Source organism: Tachysurus vachellii, chromosome 11 (genome assembly GCF_030014155.1).
Source record: "Tachysurus vachellii isolate PV-2020 chromosome 11, HZAU_Pvac_v1, whole genome shotgun sequence".
In the NCBI taxonomy this organism is placed as follows: domain Eukaryota; kingdom Metazoa; phylum Chordata; class Actinopteri; order Siluriformes; family Bagridae; genus Tachysurus; species Tachysurus vachellii.
In genome coordinates this window covers 16482170-16502216 of record NC_083470.1, presented here as the reverse complement: position 1 = coordinate 16502216, position 20047 = coordinate 16482170, and the positions used below count along the sequence as shown (strand labels likewise).

The 20047-nt window shown below is 39.7% G+C and overlaps 1 protein-coding gene across 4 annotated transcripts in view; it reads left to right on the top strand.

The window, feature by feature from the left end:
* The window catches only part of ikbkb (inhibitor of nuclear factor kappa B kinase subunit beta), a 55694-nt gene that overhangs the window by 21736 nt on the left and 13911 nt on the right, over window positions 1–20047 (top strand). For all 4 annotated transcript variants that reach the window (XM_060880948.1, XM_060880945.1, XM_060880947.1 and 1 more), the window contains 4 exons: window positions 3859–3908; window positions 12498–12597; window positions 12707–12854; window positions 13125–13246. In XM_060880948.1, coding sequence (XP_060736931.1) covers window positions 3859–3908; window positions 12498–12597; window positions 12707–12854; window positions 13125–13246 — 420 coding nt within the window. The remainder of the gene's footprint in view (window positions 1–3858; window positions 3909–12497; window positions 12598–12706; window positions 12855–13124; window positions 13247–20047) is intronic.

Here is a 20047-nt window from a genome sequence, read left to right as displayed (position 1 = left end):
AAGAAATGAGAGATCAGAGAAGAATGACTAGATTTGTTTGAGCTACTATCTATACAGTTTAAACTATTTACATACACTTCAGAAAAAACACAAAAACTTTTATATCTTTACTGTCATACATTAAATCAGAGTAAACTTTTTCTGTTTTAAATCAATAAATATTAACATATTTTTTGCATTTGTTAAATGTCAGAATCGAGCGAGGGAGAATTTTTATGTATTTTTATTATCACTTTCATCAAAGTCAGAAGTATACATACACCTCCTTAGTATTTTGTGGAATTGCCCCGAAACTGTTTCACTTGGGCCAAACGTTTTGGGTATCCTTCCACAAGCTTTCTACAATAGTTTGCTGGAATTTTGGCCCACTCCTCTTGACAGAACTGGTGTAACTGGGTCGGGTTTGTAGGCCTTCTTGCTCGCGCTCACCTTTTCAGTGCTGCCAACAAATTTTCTATGGGATTGAGATCAGGGCTTTGTGATGACCACTCCAATACCTTGACTTTGTTGTCCTTAAGCCACTTTGTAACTAATTTGGAGGTATGCTTGGGGTCATTGTCCATTTGAAAGACCCATTTGCACCCAAGCTTTAACTTCCTGGCTGATGTCTTCAGATGTTGCTTTAATATATCCACATAATTTTCTTTTCTCATGATGCCATCTATTTTGTAAAGTGTGCCAGTCCCTTCTGCAGCAAAGCAGCCCCACAACATTATACTTCCACCCCCATACTTCACAGTTGGGATGGTGTTCTGAGGCTTCAAAGCTTCGCCCTTTTTCCTCCAAATATACCGTTTATCATTATGGCTGAACAGTTCCATTTTTGTTTCGTCAGACCACAGGACATGTCTCCAAAAATTAAGTAATGGCTTCCTCCTCCCAGAGTAACCTTTCAGCTCATGGAGGTACAGTATTTGTTTTACTGTGGATAATGACACTGTCTTACCAGTTTCAGCCAGCATCTTCACAAGATCTTTTGCTGTCGTCTTGAGGTTGATTCGCACATTTTGCACCAAAATACGTTCCTCTCTGGGACTCAGAAACCGTCTCCTTCCTGAGCGGTATGATGGTTGTACAGTACATTCCCATGTTTTTATACTTAATACTTACGTATTATTGTCTGAAGGGATGAATGTGGGACCTTCAGGCATCTGGAAATTAGATTAGATTAGATTAGATTCAACTTTGTCATTGTGCAAGGTACATGTACAGAGCCAATGAAATGCAGTTAGCATCTAACCAGAAGTGCATAGATAGCTTATTTACAAGTGGCAGTGTAATAAATAAGGGTATGAGGTTATACAGAAGGTGTAGTAATATGTACATATAACTAAATTAGGGTATATATAGTGTGGTTTTTATATAAGTATGATACAGTATGAAGTGGTATGACAGATATACGTAGCTGTACAAAAGGAATGTCATTATGAATATATACATCTATACATATATATATATATATATATATATATATATATATATATATATATATATATATATATATATATATATATATACACACACACAGAATAAACAGAATAAATATGGATGGACATACAGAAGTGTAATGATAGTTTTTGGGTGGTGCAAGGATGCATGATTTTAAAGTGGTGCAAAACACAGAAGAAAAGTGACAGTGCAGTGGTGATTGTTAACACTATATCAGCTGTTCAGTGCAGAAACAGCCACGGGACAGAAGCTATTTTTCAGTCTATTTGTTCTGGCTCTGAGACAACGGTAGTGTCTGCCCGATGGGAGAAGTGTAAGCAGTCCGTGGTTGGGGTGAGAGGGATCTTTGATGATGCCCCTGGCCCTTTGCAAACAGCGTTTTTTGGAAAAGTTCTCCAAGGTGGGTAGTTCAATACCGATGATTTGTTGGGTGGTTTTCACCACCCTCTAAAGGACTTTACGGTCTGAAGCTGTGCAGCTGCTGTACCACAATGAGATGCAGTTTGTGAGGATACTCTCAATGGCACAGCGGTAAAAGTTCTCCAGTATCCTGTAGCACAGACAGGACCTTTTAAGTCTCCTCAGAAAATATAGGCGCTGTTGTGCCTTTCTGATCAGGATGGAAGAGTTCAGAGACCAGGTGACGTCCTCAGAGATGTGTATTCCAAGGAACTTGAAGCTGGGTACACGCTCAACAGCAGTTCCGTTGATGTGAATTGGAAGATGAGTGTGATTGACAGCGCGTCTGAAATCCACAATGACCTCCTTGGTCTTTTTGGTGTTAAGTTCCAGGTTATTGTCCACACACCATGCTACTCGGTGCTGGATCTCCTCCCTGTAAGCCATCTCATCGTTACCTTCAATCAGGCCTACCACTGTGGTGTCGTCTGCAAACTTTATAATGCTGTTTGAGGTATGAACAGGTATGCAGTCATGGGTGAAAAGGGAGTATAGTAGTGGAGACAATACACATCCCTGAGGAACCCCAGTGCTGATGGTGAGACTGGAGGAGGTGACAGTGTTCAGACGAACAGACTGTGATCTGTTCGTAAGGAAGTCCAGAGTCCAATTGCGGAGTTGTGTGCTGATGCCAAGTTGTTCCAGCTTCAGGGTTAGCTTGGAAGGGATAACTGTATTAAAAGCTGAGCTGAAATAAACAAACAGCATCCTGGTGTAGGTGTCAGAGTTATCCAGAAAATTGCAAATAAGGATGAGCCACACTTGTGGAGGTCAACAATTCTTTTTCTGATGTCTTGGTGGATTTCTCTTGATTTTCCCATGATGTCAAAGAAAGAGGCTCTGTGTTTGAGGTGTGCCTTTAATGCATCCACAGGTGTGCCACCAATTAACTCAAATGGAATCAATTAACCTATCAGAAGCTTCTTAAGCTCAGAATGGAATCATCTGGAGTTTTTTTTGTTTAAAGGCACGATAAACTTAGTGTATGTATACTTCTGACTTTGATGAAACTGATAATAAAAATACATAAAAATTCTCCCTCGCTCGATTCTGACATTTAACAAATGCAAAAAATATGTTAATATTTATTGACTTAAAACAGAAAAAGTTCACTCTGATTTAATGTATGATAGTAAAGAAATAAAAGTTTTTGTGTTTTTTTCTGAAGTGTATGTAAATATCTGGTTTCAACTGTAGCAAATCAAATAAGCATACTTTGCAACTGTGGTGAATAGAAAAGCATATCAGAATGCACAACACACCAATCATTGAGGTGGATGGGCTACAACAATAGAATAACATATTAGGAATTCCACTCCTGTCAGCCAAGAACAAGAATCTAAGGCATAGATCTTGAGCTGGGGAAGAGAATTTTTTGTCATCTTCAACTGTCCCGTTTTTAGTAACTTTCACTGCTGTGTGTGAAAATCAGACGTTTGTCTGTTTCTGAAATACTGGCACAAACAACCATTCCACGATTTAATTCACAGAGATCAGTTGTTTATGTTTGTGTCAAGAAAAAGGGTAAACATAAAACATATAACATAAAACAGGGTTTATTAGGGAAAAATAACAAAAAGCCAGAAACACTAGGAAACCAGAAATACAAAACACAGGGACACGGACATAGGAACACTGAAACAGAAACAAAAACCCTAAGGCACAAAAGCGCTGAGAAACAAAAACTACACAGGCAAAAAAAACAACTAACCGAAAACAGAGACAAGGACAGAACAAAAACCAGAAGCAAGACCACAAGAACAGCACAAAACCAAAAAAAGACAAATGGTACAGATAAACAAAGAATGTCCCTCTAGTGCCCAGGCCAAACCATTCCAAAGAGTGTGATGATATGTTTGATAGTTAATTACATAAGTGAGAAGATTTACAGGTGTTTTAATTAAGTGGATTAGTCATTACTGCTCTTACATAATGGTTTTATTTTTTCAGTGAGGGGAAGGCAATGGACTTATTCCGCAAGCTGAGAGAGAAACCCAGGGGTAAGAAGGCATATTGCCATACAACGCCAGGCAACTTGCAGATATCTTGTAATATTTCTCTTTAAGAAAGCTGTGGAGCATGTATTTCTGAATAAATGCTCTTATGCACAATTGAATATAAGATAATACACTACAGCATGTTAAATTAAAACATATTATGAAAGTCATGCAATACAACCTGCTGATTAATTTGTATAACCATGTTGTAATGTTGTATAACCACAGATGCTGTTATAATATGCTTCATGCTTCAGCAAATATTTCCACCAGGCGTGTGGCCCAGGAAGTCACTTATTTAGTTAAAAGTGCATGCCATTCAAGTATTTCCAGACCAGCCTTTAGCAAGCCATGCCCAAAGGCTTTACCTTGGTAGCAACAGAAGGCACAAAAGGTGAAATAAAAACAAAATATGAATAAAATAATAAGAATACTTAGTAATGCAGACAGTGGAAAATCCATTTACATATGACCTAGTGTAATGAGTGCCTGAGTGTAATGCAGCAGAGCTTTATTTATGTCTTTGTAAATGCACACACTCTGCAGGTATTCATGAAAATGTGTACATAAATATTACTCAGTTCAGTGCAGCAATTTAAATATTACTCATATAAAAGTCAACACATTAACAGCCACTTGACTGCTGTGACATTTGTTTTGGCTGTGAGACATAGACACAATTGAGATTTGTAAAATGTAAGAAAATCTAAGGAGAAATTAGCTATTTAATATATTTTTTTATAAAAGCTATTTTTATATTTTTATAATTTTCCATTTTAATACCAATATAGTTAACTTAATATAATAACTTAAATATATAACAAGTATGCACTTTAGAATGGCCTTCTGTCAGATAACAACAGGTTGCAAGGACATAAGTGCAGATAATGAAGTTCAATAAAAATGACAAAAACAGGCAAAGTCAGGTGATCAACAAACTGTGGCAAAACATGGACATAAACAGAGCAGTGACCAAACCAGAATGTACATACACATACAAGGCTTGGCAGTGACATGAACAAAGCCTGAATGGCGCATGTACTATGCAAACTATGCAAGACACATAATTTAAATACAAGTTTTAAATACATGCATACAGCAAATCTGAAAGCACCTTAAAAACAGCTGAGGCTAATCACAAATGAGGGCAACAGCCGGTAACAATACAGGGGTTGAGACAGGAAACGAAAAAAAAAAACACATGGCAATGTAAAAAAAAATCACAGTGAGCCAAATCACATTCCTAAGATATGAGGATGAGGAAGTCTGCTGAAAGTTACACTTTAGAAATAGACCACTATGTGAGTTTCATTTGTGTATATGTTACATTGAGCACCTTCAGTACACATTAAGAACAAACATCATGCATACAGTACATATTCCTTGCAAAAATGTACACACTTCATACAGTATGATGCTATCACAAATATAAATATGTTTCTCTGATGGCATGTGTTGGTTGTGCCTACAGTAAATAAGTGACAGATATTAATGTATTGTTTAGTGTTAATGTATGTAAGTAATGTTTTGCCCTTGGTTTTTGGGACATTGTCATAGCCATAGACAACATCACTATTCATAATGAACTGGTAGCAAGTTCAGTGGAATAACATATCTGGCATAACAATGAAATGGAAATCAGTGAGTATTCCATTCAGAGGATCAGTCAAAAACTTGGGTGGAAGTAGAATCAGAATCAGAAAGGTCTTTATTGCCAAGTATGTTTTCTCATACGAGGAATTTGTTCTAGTACAGAAGCTCCACAGTGTAAACAGAATGGCATTGATAAGACATGAACACATATATAATAAAGTCAGTTGTATGTACAGTGGAAAAATGTGCAAATTGAAATATAAATGTGCAAATCGAAATATAAATGTGCAAATTGAAATATACATGTGCAAATTGAAATATAAATGTGCAAATTGAAATATAAATAAGTATGTGTAAATAATGTAAGAATAGAGTTTGTTCTGTGTATGTCAAGATGGATTGCCTGAGGGAAGAAATTGTTCCTATGTCTGGTCTTTCTGGTGCTCAGGGCTCTGTAGCATCGACCAGATGGCAACAGTTCGAAGAATCAGTGTGCTGGATGTGAGGGGTCCTGAGTGATTTTCTTTGCTCTTTTGCTCACTCTGGAGAAGTACAGATCTTGGAGGGTGGGGAGAGTTGTTCCAATGATTCGCTCAGCAGACCCTCTGTAGTCTTCTGAGGTCGGATTTGGTGGCTGAGCTGAACCAAACAGTCACTGAAGTGCAGAGGATGGATTCGATGATTGCAGTATAGAACTGTTTCAGCAGATCCTGTGGCAGGTTGAACTTCCTCAGCTGGCGAAGGAAGTACAACCTCTGCTGAGCCTTTTTCACAATGGAGTCTATGTGAATGTCCCACTTCAGGTCCTGGGAGATTGTGGTTCTGTGGTTCATCACTGCTGTAACAATGCTGTCCATGATGGTGAGTGGGGGGAGAGCAGGGGGGTTTCTCCTGAAGTCCACGATCATCTCCACTGTTTTGAGCATGTTCAGCTCCAGGTTGTTAAGACTGCACCAGACAGCCAGCTGTTCAACCTCCAGTCTGTAAACAGACTTGTCATCGTCCTGAATGAGGCTGATCAGTGTGGTGTCGTCTGTAAACTTCAGGAGCTTGACAGAGGGGTCATTTATAGGTGCAGTCGTTTGTGTACAGAGAAAAGAGCAGTGGGGAGAGGACACAACCCTGAGGAGCGCCAGTGCTGATGGTGCGGGTGCTGGATTTGAGTTTTCCCAGTTGCACTAGCTGCTGCATGTCTGTCAGAAAGCTGGTGATCCACTGACAGACAAAGGAGGGCACAGAGAGCTGGGTTAATTTGGGCTGGAGGAGTGATGGGATGATGGTGTTTAAGGCAGAGCTGAAGTCCACAAACAGGATCCTCACATAAGTCCCTGGTCTGTCAAGATGCTGCAGAACATAATGCAGTCCCATGTTGACTGCATCATTCACAGTCCTGTTTGCTCTGTAGGCAAACTGCAGAGGGTCCAGTAAGGGTCCAGTGATGTCCTTCAGATAAGCCAAAACCAGTCTTTCAAATGATTTTCTGACCACAGAAGTTAGAGCCACAGGTCTGTAGTCATTTAGTCCAGTAATTTTTTATTTCTTTGGGACGGGAATGATGGTGGCGCTTTTGAAGCATGGGGGACTTCACACAGCTCCAGTGATCTGTTGAATATCCGTGTGAAGATGGGGGCAAGTTGATCAGCACAGGTTTTCAGACAGGCTGGTGAAACACTGTCTGGGCCTGGTGCCTTTCTTCTTTTGTTCTTCCTGAAGACCTGGCACACATCTTACACTGAACTGGATTTTAGGTGTGTTGGAGTCGGGGTTTACAGGAGGTGAGAATTGGGCTTTTTCAAACCTGCAGTAGAACTCCGTCGTCTGCCAGTTGTTGATTCACCACAGTGCTGGGGGATGGTGTCGTGTAGTTGCTGATGGCTTTCAGACCTTTCCACACTGAAGCTGAGTCATTAGAGGAAAACTGAGTCCGTAGCTTTTCAGAATAATTCCTCTTTGCCACTCTGATCTCCTTTTCCAGTGTGTATTTGGCCTGTTTATACAAGGCTCTATCCCCATTCCTGTGAGCATCCACTTTGGCCTGACAGAGCTGGTTGAGTTTTGCAGTGAACCAGGGTTTATCATTGTTATAAGTTAGGTGAGTCCTAGTAGGAATACACAAATCGTCCGTTTTGTTGGGAAGAGAGCGGAGATTCGCCAGATGGATGCTAGACGGCGGTGTGTTCTTAGACCGGCGCATTTTTCTCGTCTGCGCGTCCTGAAGCGCTTAAACAGCACAGCCGCTACGCCAACTACAATGTGCAGCAAAACGTCGGAATACTCAAAAACCGGTAAAAGATCTTGTGGTGTGTACTGCTGAATGTTCATCCCTGGTGAAACTGATCGGATTTTCTTGACAAAGAACAGGAAAAACTAACAAAAACAGAACAAAACACTGAGGATCTAAGCACTGAGGCTGCCATCCGTGGTGCCATCTTGCTTTGTATGGGAATACTGTATATTTTCTCTTGATTAATGGATCAATAAGAAGTTGATTTCAAGACATTATTTTCACTGATATGGAAAAACAGCAACTTTTTATCACTTTGGAAGACGTGTGTCTTCCAAAAACACACTGAAACACCAACTGAGTCCTTGAGTATGGACCAAAATTAAATTCAATTCAGTTTAATTCAAATTTCTTTGTGAAAAAATTACCCAAAACACAAGCTGAGTCTTTCAGAATCTCATTGAGTTGGTGACTTATTCTTTGAAATACTATATATGAAAAGAAGCAAAACCAAATACAAATTCAGCTAGAAATTGCTGCTAAATTCGAGTTCAAGGAACATACAACAATATGCAAGTTCATAAATAAACTGTTTCTAAAAGCCATGATTGAGCAAGAGGTTTTAAATGTAATGCAATAATACTGTAGATTTCCAAAAGTAATGAAAAAAAGCTTATTCACTGGCATAAACAATTTGTACTATATATAAAACTGTGCAAAGGTTTTAGGCAGGTGGGAAAACATATATATCAATTAACAAAATGGAATGTAAAAAACAAGATAAATCCAGTTCAATTGAGTAATTGATGCGACCTCCCTTTGCCCTCAAACAGCATCAATTATTTTAGGTACACTTGCACAGTTTTTGAAGGAACTGAGCAGGTAGCTTGGTAATCTTGGAGAACTAACAATAATCTTGGAGAACTAACAATAATCTTGGAGAACTAACCACAGATCTTTTGTGGATGTAGGCTGCCTCGAATACTTCTGTCTCTTCAGGTAATCTTAGACTCAAACCATCACTCACAACTACAATATTAAAGTTGCTGTTGTGGGAAATAAAGTCTCCTATTTAACCTCCAAAAACGGTCAGTAATTCAACATTACACCCTGTGAATGAGAGGTGAAGAGAGACCAACTTACCCAAGTTCTCTAAAGCAGAAGACTGATAATGGTCCATCTTTTGAACATGCCACAATTACTTCTAAAACCATTTGAATAAAATAATATTTTATTTGATTTAATTGTACTGAAAATTAGCGGATTTATCTACCGCAGTCTTCTTCTTCTTCTTTCGGCTTTTCCCTTCAGGGGTCGCCACAGCGAATCATCTCTCTCCACCTAACCCTATCTTCTGCATCCTCAACACTTGCACCCACTAGCTTCAAATCCTCATTAATTACATCCATATACCTCCTCTTTGGCCTTCCTCTTTGCCTCCTGCCTGGCAGCTCCATGTCCAACATTCTCCTACCAATATACTCACTCTCCCTCCTCTGAACATGTCCAAACCATCTTAATCTCGCCTCCCTAACTTTGTCCCCCAAACGTCCAACATGGGCTGTCCCTCTGATGTACTCGTTCCTAATCCTGTCCAATCTTGTCACACCCAAAGAGAACCTCAACATCTTCAGTTCGGCTACCTCAAGCTCTGACTCCTGTCTCTTCTTCAGTGACACTGTCTCTAAACCATATAGCACGGCTGGTCTCACCACTGTCCTGTACACCTTCCCCTTGATTCTTGCTGATATTTTCCTATCACACAGAACTCCTGACACCTTTCTCCACCCACTCCAACCTGCCTGCACTCGCTTCTTTACTTCTTTCCCACTCTCTCCATTACTCTGGACTGTTGACCCCAAGTACTTAAACTCCTGTACCTTCTTCACCTCTTCACCCTGTAACCTTACTATTCCACTTCCCTCCCTTTCATTCACACACATGTACTCAGTCTTACTACGACTGACTTTCATTCCTCTTCTCTCCAGCGCAAACCTCCACCTCTCCAGGTTTTCCTCCACCTGCTCCCTGCTCTCACTACAGATCACAATGTCATCTGCAAACATCATCGTCCAAGGAGACTCCTGTCTGACCTCCTCTGACAACTGGTCCATCACTATAGCAAACAGGAACGGGCTCAGAGCCGATCCCTGATGCAGTCCCACCTCCACTGTAAACTCCTCTGTCTGACCTACAGCACACCTCACCACTGTCCTGCTCCTCTCATACATGTCCTGCACCACTCTGACATACTTCTCTGCTACTCCTGACTTCCTCATACAGTACCACAGCTCTTCTCTTGGCACCCTGTCATACGCTTTCTCTAAGTCTACAAACACACAGTGCAACTCCCTCTGACCATCCCTATACTTCTCCATCAACATTCTCAGAGCAAAAATTGCATCTGTTGTGCTCTTTCTCGGCATGAAGCCATACTGCTGCTCACAAATTTCCACCACCTTCCTTAACCTAGCTTCCACTACTCTTTCCCACAACTTCATTGTATGGCTCATCAACTTTATCCCCCTATAGTTGCTGCAACTCTGCACGTCACCCTTATTCTTAAAGATCGGCACTAACACACTCCTTCTCCATTCCTCAGGCATCCTCTCACTTTCTAATACCCTGTTGAACAAACTAGTTAAAAATTCCACTGCTGCCTCTCCTAGACACTTCCAGACCTCTACCGGGATGTCGTCAGGACCAACTGCCTTTCCACCTTTCATCCTCTTCAAGGCCTTCCTGACTTCATCCTTTCTAATCTTATCTACTTCCTGTTCCACAGAGTTCACCCCTTCTACTCTTTTTTCCCTCTGATTTTCCTCATTCATCAGCTCCTCAAAGTATTCCTTCCATCTCCTCTGTACACTCTCCTCACTTGTGAGCACCCTTCCATCTCTATACTTAATAATTCTAACTTGCTGCACATCCTTCCCATCTCGATCCCTCTGTCTAGCTAACCTGTACAAGTCCTTCTCTCCTTCAATAGTGTCTAACCTAGTGTACAACTCAACATATGCCTTCTGCTTGGCCTTAGACACCTCCCTCTTCACTCTGCGCTGTAACTCCTTGTATTCCTGTCTATTCTCTTCAGTCCTGTCCATATCCCACTTCTTCTTGGCTAATCTCTTCCTCTGTATACTATCCTGAACTTCCTCATTCCACCACCAAGTCTCCTTATCTTCTTTCCTCCTTCCAGATGACACACCCAGCACCTTTCTCCCTGTCTCCCTGATCACTTCTGCTGTAGTTTCCCAGTCATCCGGCAGCACTACCTGACCACCCAGAGCCTGCCTCAACTTCTGTCTAAATTCCTCACAACATTCCTCCTTTTTCAGCTTCCACCACTTAGTTTTCTTCTCTATCTTTGACCTCTTCCTCTTACAGACCATCAGAGTCATCCTACACACCACCATCCTATGCTGTCTGGCTACACTCTCTCCCACTACCACTTTACAGTCACTAATCTCTTTCAGATTGCCTCTTCTACAAAGGATGTAGTCTACCTGTGTTCTCCTACCTCCACTCTTGTAAGTCACTCTATGTTCCTCCCTCTTCTGAAAATACGTGTTAACCACAGCCATGTCCATCCTCTTAGCAAAGTCTACTACCATCTGTCCTTCAAGGTTCCTTTCCTTAACTCCAAACTTGCCCATCACCTCCTCATCACCTGTGTTCCCCTCACCAACATGTCCATTAAAATCCGCTCCTATCACCACTCTCTCACCCGTGGGAATACTCTCAATCACCTCATCGAATTCACACCAGAATCTCTCTTTCTCCTCTAACTCACAACCTACCTGTGGGGCATAACCATCTACCGCAGTCAATCAGTGGATTTCCTTGAAAGACTGCATTTAGGTCTAGAAATCTGAATGACCAAAATATTAATATATCAACAAAAGACGGAGCCCACAATTAACTAGAAATTGTTTACACATTATAAATTAAAATGCTGTAAATAATCTTTAAATGCAGTTGCAATGCTTAATCAGAATCAGGGTTATCAGCCAAGTGTGTTGACAGACACAAGGAATTTAGTTCCAGCTGTTGGTGACTCTCAAAAGTACAGACATAAATAACACTATACATTTAGCAAAGTATAAACCAAACCGCTGTTTAAAGCTGAATAATTTTTTGTGCTCTCCTTTTTTAACATTTTAATTTTATTGATCTTTATTGACATTTATATCTACATTTAGAGATCTATGTGTATTTTTCTTTATATTTATTTTTATCTTTATTGCGCCTACTTTTTTTTACATTTGTAGTTACTTCTACTATAAGGAACAGTCATAAAACACATTTTATTATTCTGTGTATGTTTATGTATGTGACAAATAAAATTTTAATTTGATTTTTAGATTATTGGCTCAACCTCTGTAATAGAAGGTTTTTAATAAGATTATATGCAGGGGAAAAATCTTAACACAAACTATTTTTAATATAATATTTTTCTCATTAGATAATGATGACGTTTGGTGGTAAATTGCATTAGACCTCTTGCAAATCAGTTTTGAACCAATTTCACAGATCTGCAAAATCAGATAGCTAAATGTTTGGTTGGAAAAAGTATGTGTGCTGTTTAATGTGTGTAATGCACAAATGTGTCTAATGTACTAAAGTGTCTACTAGCAAGCTGTGTTTGTGTGAACGAAATATAAACCTTTTCTCCAGGAACCCTTTTTCTTTGAAACACATTCTCAAAACCACATCTGTAGTTTATGCAGATTGTGATGCTATCGTGACCTCAATTATATTGTATCTGCCTTCAGATCAGAGAGGTAATGGTGATTGCCATGAGGTGGTGAAGCTGGTGGTCCAGGCAATTCAGTTCTATGAGAAAAAACTTAAAGAGTTTTATACACACCTCAGGTCTGTTGTATTTATGTGTACAGATGATGGTATTTTTACCTTTAGCAATTTTAATTCCATGGCTTTAAGTTTAATTGTATACTTTATCACCCTTGGGGTTTTTTTGCAGCAAAACAATGGTATGCCGACAGAGGGTTATGGAGCTGCTGCCTCGGGTAGAGGGCATGGTGAGCAGCATGGCTCAGTGTGAGCAGGAACTGCGCTGTATGCAAGAAAAAAGACAGAAGGAGTTGTGGAACTTGCTTAAAGTGGCCTGTGTAAGCTCCTGCACGTATATTTGCATTTATAATTTGATTTGGCTGATACATATTAAAAAAGAATTCAGTTAAAATTCCGTTACAGATGAATAGATGAGGTTTAAGGTTCTCTTTTAGTCATGACTTACTCATCACATTTGATCTTAAAAATCATTCAATCACTAGCCCAGACCATTAACCAGCCCTACAGTGCAAACACAGCCACATATCGGTAAGCATATCTAGTATGTACATTTCTGTGATCCACTAAAGTGTCTATGGGATTTCCAGAGCAAGGTTCGGAGTCCTGTCAGTGGGAGTCCTGAAGAAGGGAGAACCCCACCTTCCGGTAGTCCTTCACTGTTTCAGCAAAGACCACTTCATCCTTACAGCCTTCTTTTTCTGCAACAACCGTGAGTATGCAGTGCATGTTCAAGAGTTTAAGGTTTAATTATAAATAATGTGAATAAGCTCATGTCTCCTCTCCTTTAATTGAAAACAAAATTTTAGATATTTTCATGTGTTGAAATGTTTGTTCTATTATAGCAAATATTTATTGTACTGTATGCTAACACAAGTGTATTTTAAAAATTGCATACTGTGATTTGTTTGATTCAGGTAGAATGTAGAACAGGTTATTTTAGTCTTGTCCTGAGAAATTCCTTTAATTGGATCAAGTGTGTTTAGAACTTTTAGAATCTTGTCAATCAATAAGCTTTTATTTTCATTTCAACCATATATAGCTGACGTAGTACACAGCTATGTGTGTGTGTTCTATATAGTTCGGTATATGGCTTGAGGAAAGAAACAGTATTGTTGTGAGGTCCTGAATGCCATAGTACCTTTTTCCAGATGGTAGGAGGCTGAAGAGTGTGTGTGAGTGGATGTCTGGGGTCATCCACAATGCTGTTGGCTTTTACGGATGCAGCGTGTGTTTTGAATGTTAATGATGGAGGGAAGAGAGATGCCGTGATCTTCTCAGCTATCCTCACTATCTGCTGCAGGCTCGCACTCCGTTGCAGTGATAGGGAGAGAGAGATGTGCTTTCCCCAGTTTTCATAGGAAGTGACACCACTGAGCTTTCTTACTGATGGAGCTCGTGTTGAGTAACCAGGTGAAGTTCTCCACCAGATGAACCCCAAGGAATTTGCTGCTCTTTACAATGTCCACGGGAGATCCGTCGATGTTCAACTGAGAGTTTCGAATACCATTTTGTATGAAAACATTACCATTTCAGTGGTCGAAAAAAACATTTTGTATGAAAACAATACAAGGTTAAACTGTGAATAAGAAGAATCAGGTGGCAAGCAGAATTCTATCAGAGTTACAGACTACTGACATTTCCAATTTTGGAAGCCCTCTTACTTTACAGATCTTTTCACACCTGCCTCAACCTTTGCATAGTACTGTATTTTTTAAATATATTTAACACAATAGAAAGTTAATGAACAGAAGAGAAATCCAAATCAGACAAGACTGCTACCCCACAACTCTGAGCATCAAGTGGTTTCCTTCAATATCACTCTGCCTATCATACCTAAAACTAACTTTCAACTCTCTCTTACCTGTCATAGTCTCCAATCTTTCACCCCTTTCTCTGTAGCTTCTCCTCTCTTTCCTTGGACCTTGTCTGTCCTCTGTCCACTAAACCCAAGATGACTTCTAGTTCTGCTCCATTCAGATGTGTTGTGTAGCAGTTGAAGAGAACTAAGATCAGCAGAGAGAAAGTGGAAGAAATCACAACTTGACACAGATCTTGTCTTTTACCGTACGCTCCTGGCTCTCTTCAGACATGACTTCTGCCAAGACTTTCTTCTACAAATAAAAGCTTGAAGCTTCTGCTCAAGATCCCTGTGAGCTCCACATCTTCTCTTTACTGCCAAATGCTGTAAATGTAAAGAGAAATTCAATTCGAGTCGGTGACCATGCTTTGCCTGCAAAACAGCGTAAATGTTTCTAGGTACACCCGTACACGGTTTTTAAAGGGTTTTTTAAAGGATCCACAGATCTTCTGTGGATGTAGGCTGCCTCAGATCTCAGACAGACTTGATGATGTTGAGATCAGGGCTCTGTGGAGGATAAACCATCTTTTCCAGGACTCCTTGTTCTTTTCTATGCTGAACATAGTTCTTAATGACATTAAGTCTGGCTGTATGTTTGGGATTATTGTCCTGCTGCAGAATAAATTTGGGGCTAATCAGACACCTCACTGATGGTGGTATTGCATGATAGAAGACTATCTGTATGCTTAACTGTTGCTTGCAGACACTTGTTATTGTACTGCTGTCCAGCCCTTTGACGAATAACCTGTCTTCTGCTACAGTCTAGTCTAGTCTAGTCTTTTTGCCACCAGAGTTCCTATGCTTTCATGCAACATTGAGTAGCTTAGTGTTGTTTCAATATTGGAGGTATGGATTTCTTCCATGAAGGCCACTTCTGGCCATACTTCTCTAGACAGTAGATGAATGTACCTGGGTCCCACTGGTTTTTGCCAGATCTTTGCTGATGGCACTACTCAACATTTTATCCAATATGATGGAAAGTAAGTATGATGTGTCTTTTATCTGCTACATTATGTTTTAAAGATATACGTTTGCATAACCTGTTGTGGAAGTTTGAGTTTTGAGAGATTTAAAGTATAAAATACCACACTGGTAGGCACGGGCAAGAGTAAAGAGGTTTCACAGAGGTTTCACAGTTTATTGTGTTCTGCTGCAAAGCAGGACTCCGCACTCCTCATGCCCTCATGCCCTTCCTCTCTCATGTAGCATGAGAGAGGAAGGGCCCTGATCATTGATTACCCCTGCTAAAAAAACCAGCATTGCTGGTCCAGCATAAGGTATGTTTTGCATGCTGGGACCAGCTTGGGATGGTGGTATGCTGGTCCAGCATTAGGTGCTGGTTGCTGGTGTGCTGGCTGACCAGCCTGGGATGGTGGTATGCTGGTCCAGCATTAGGTGCCGGTATGCTGGCCGACCAGCCTGGGATGGTGGTATGCTGGTATAGCATTAGGTGCTGGTTGCTGGTGTGCTGGCTGACCAGCCTGGGATGGTGGTATGCTGGTCCAGCATTAGGTGCTGGTGTGCTGGCCGACCAGCCTGGGATGCTGGTGTGCTGGCCGACCAGCCTGGGATGCTGGTGTGCTGGCCGACCAGCCTGGGATGCTGGTGTGCTGGCCGACCAGCCTGGGATGCTGGTGTGCTGGTCAACATATGTTGTCTTTTGGATGCTAGTATAATCCCAGCAAGACCACAACAAAACCCATTTGTTACATATCACATTTCTTAGTGCATATTCATAGTTAAATAAAGCCCAAGACAATTTTCTAGAGAATTGTAATTCACTTTTTAATAAAGAAAAACATTCTGGATATTCCTATCATTTACATGGCTTTCTTTTTTATATATATATATACATACATATATATATATATATATATATATATATATATATATATATACATATATATATATATATATATATGTATATATATATATATATATATATATACATATATATATATATATATATGTATATATACGTATATATAAGTTAAAGTCCTTAATATCGCTAGTTGAAACAACTGCCATGCAGCCGTCATCCAGGTACCTCACCTATGCAAACATTATGATTCCCAGATTCGTCATGTAGAAGCGGAAGCTTTTTATTTACCCCAAAACAAAATCCTAATTACGGTGGCAAAAACAAGATGATCTGGAACACGTGCACTTATACTAATTTCGATAAACACTGTAAGGTATAATGTAGTCGAAAACATTGCGAGATTTATTTTAGGAAAGTGCAGGAACTACATTTACCTTCGTGAATATAGTTGCTTTAAAGGTTGCATAGCAACGCTGATGTTGGTTAATATCTCTTCACATTACCACTTTACTAAAAAAAAAAAACAAACAACTACTTCTTAATTGAGACAAATGGATTATATATATATATATATATATATATATATATATATATATATATATATATATATATATATATAATCCATTTGTCTCAATATAAATCATACAGAATGATGTTTTTTGCCATATATATATATATATACATATATATATATATATACATATATATGTATATATATATATATGTATATATATATATAAGCATAGAAGGACAAGGCCTTACAAACATCCCTAGAGCAAAACATTTTAAACATTGGCATTTATTTGGAAAATATGACTGATAATGCAAAAGATTTATTTCTTATTTAAGGATAGTGGTCCTGAAGTCATTAATGACATGAAGTCATTAATGATCACATAGTTGTTTGACTCCTTTTTAAAACCTAATGATAACTGAAATCACCTAAACAACCCTGAAGTTTACATATCCTTGAATGTTTGGCCTGATGAGTCTAAACATCTCCCTCTGCAACTGGATCCTGGACTTCCAGACTGGGAGACCTCAAGAGGAGATTCAAAAGCTAACTGCCTGGTGTAGATCTAACAACCTGATCTTGAACCTGTTCTACAGAGGGACCATTGAGAGCATCCTGTGAAGCTGCATCACTGACTGGTTTGGGAATTGTACGGTCTCAGCAAAAACTGCTAGGATTGTGTTTGCAATTCTCTTTTGCTCAATGTTTACAACCCTATATATGTTTGCAAGAACCCTGTGTTTACGACCCCTTTACTTTTGCACAATGTTTTGTATAGCATACAGAACCAAAAACCAGTACACAGAAACTCTCACAACTTAATTTCCAATTAGTGGGATGCACTGTTACTAGTAGCTCACTAGTAGTGTGTATATGTATTTGTCCCCAATGAGCAAGTCTGAGGTGGCTCAGGCAGCAGTGGCAAGGAAAAACTCCCTTAGATTGGTAAAGGAAGAAACCTTGAGAGGAACCAGACTCAAGGGGAACCCATCCTCATATGGGTGACACTAGATGGTGTGGTTACAAATATACAAGTATCACAGAGTCCAACTGGAGCCGGTAGATCTGTAGATGTCTCAGGATTCTCACAGAGTCAGCCTTGTCTCAGTGGAGGTCCAAAAATTTCATCGCACGGAAGACGATCATAGCATGGGTGTCTCAGCATGGGTAGAAAAAGAGAAGAGAAGAGCAGTGCAGAGGGATTAACATATCTGCTGTTCATAAGAATGTGCAAGTCTAGTGTAATAGTGCACAATATGATGGGATGTATTATGTGTACGCCTGACTAAAGAGATGAGTTTTTAATCTACATTTAAACTGTGAAAGTGTGTCTGAGCCCCGAACACTATCAGGAAGACTATTCCAGAGTTTGGGAGCTAAACCATTAAGAGCCTTGTACGTAAGTAGCAGCAGTTTGTAATCGATTCTAAACTTAACAGGTAGCCAGTGTAGAGATGATAAAATTGGGGTTATATGGTCATACTTTCTTGTCCTAGTGAGAACTCTGGCAGCTGCATTTTGGACTAACTGTAGCCTATTTATTAAAGATGCAGGACAACCACCTAGTAATGCATTACAATAGTCCAGTCTAGAGGTCATGAAAGCATGAACTAGCTTCTCAGCATCAGATACAGACAGGATGTTTCTCAGCTTGGCAATATTTCTAAGGTGGAAGAAGGCTGTTTTTGTGGTTTGGGCGATATGATTTTCAAAAGACAAGTTGCTGTCTAATATAACACCCAGGTCTTTCACTGTCGAGCTACTAGTAACAGTGCATCCCACTAATTGGAAATTAAGTTGTGAGAGTTTCTGTGTACTGGTTTTTGGGCCTATAAGTAGTATTTCTGTCTTATCAGAGTTTAACAACAGAAAATTACAGCTCATCCAGTCTTTTATCTCTCTAAGGCATTGAGTTAATTTGGACAATTTAGTTATTTCATCTGGTTTTGATGAGATGTATAACTGTGTCGTCAGCATAGCAATGGAAAATAATCCCATGTCTTCTAATAATGTTCTCTAATGGAAGCATGTATATCGAGAAAAGCAGAGGTCCTAGAACTGATCCTTGAGGGACCCCATGGTTAACTGGTAGTAAACTGGAGGGTTCACCATCTAATTCTACAAAATGGTATCGATCAGACAGGTAGGATCTAAACCAACTTAAAACCTGTCCATGAATACCTGTGTAATTTTGTAAGCGATCTAGGAGAATGTTGTGATCTATAGTGTCGAATGCAGCACTAAGGTCAAGTAGAACTAATAGTGACATACAGTCTTTGTCCGAAGCTAAGAACAAGTCATTTTTAACTTTAAAAAGAGCAGTTTCTGTGCTATGATGGGGCCTGAAACCTGACTGAAACTCTTCGAGGATATTGTTCTCCTGTAAGAAGGAGCTCAGTTGAACAGACACAACCTTTTCTAGTATTTTAGACATAAACGGAAGGTGTGAAATAGGTCTGTAATTTGAAAGTTCATTAGGATCTAAATTAGGTTTCTTAATGAGTGGCCTAATAACTGGTTTTCTTATTATTATTATGGGTCAAGCCCCGAAGGGGCGTAGACACCTATTGTTATTGTCGGTTTTCTTCTTCTTCTTATTATTAGGGGTCAAGCCCCGAAGGGGCGTAGAAACCTATTGTTATTGTCAGTTTTCTTATTAGGGGTCAAGCCCTGAAGGGGCGTAGACACCTATTGTTATTGTCGGTTTTCTTATTAGGGGTCAAGCCCCGAAGGGGCGTAGACACCAATTGTTATTGTCGGTTTTCTTATTATTAGGGGTCAAGCCCCGAAGGGGCGTAGACACCTATTGTTATTGTCGGTTTTCTTCTTCTTCTTATTATTATTATTAGGGGTCAATCCCCGAAGGGGCGTAGAAACCTATTGTTATTGTCGGTTTTCTTATTAGGGGTCAAGCCCCGAAGGGGCGTAGACACCTATTGTTATTGTCGGTTTTCTTATTAGGGGTCAAGCCCCGAAAGGGCATAGACACCTATTGTTATTGTCGGTTTTCTTATTATTAGGGGTCAAGCCCCGAAGGGGCGTAGACACCTATTGTTATTGTCGGTTTTCTTATTATTATTATTAGGGGTCAAGCCCCGAAGGGGCGTAGACATCTATTGTTATTGTCGGTTTTCTTATTATTAATGTGCTTGCAAAGCACATTATTGTTCTCTTGCATACTTATTATTATTAATGTGCTTGCAAAGCACATTCTTGTTCACTTGCATACTTATTATTAATGGTGCTTGCTAAAGCAACATTCTTGTTCTCTTGCATACTTATTATTAATGGTGCTTGCTAAAGCAACATTCTTATT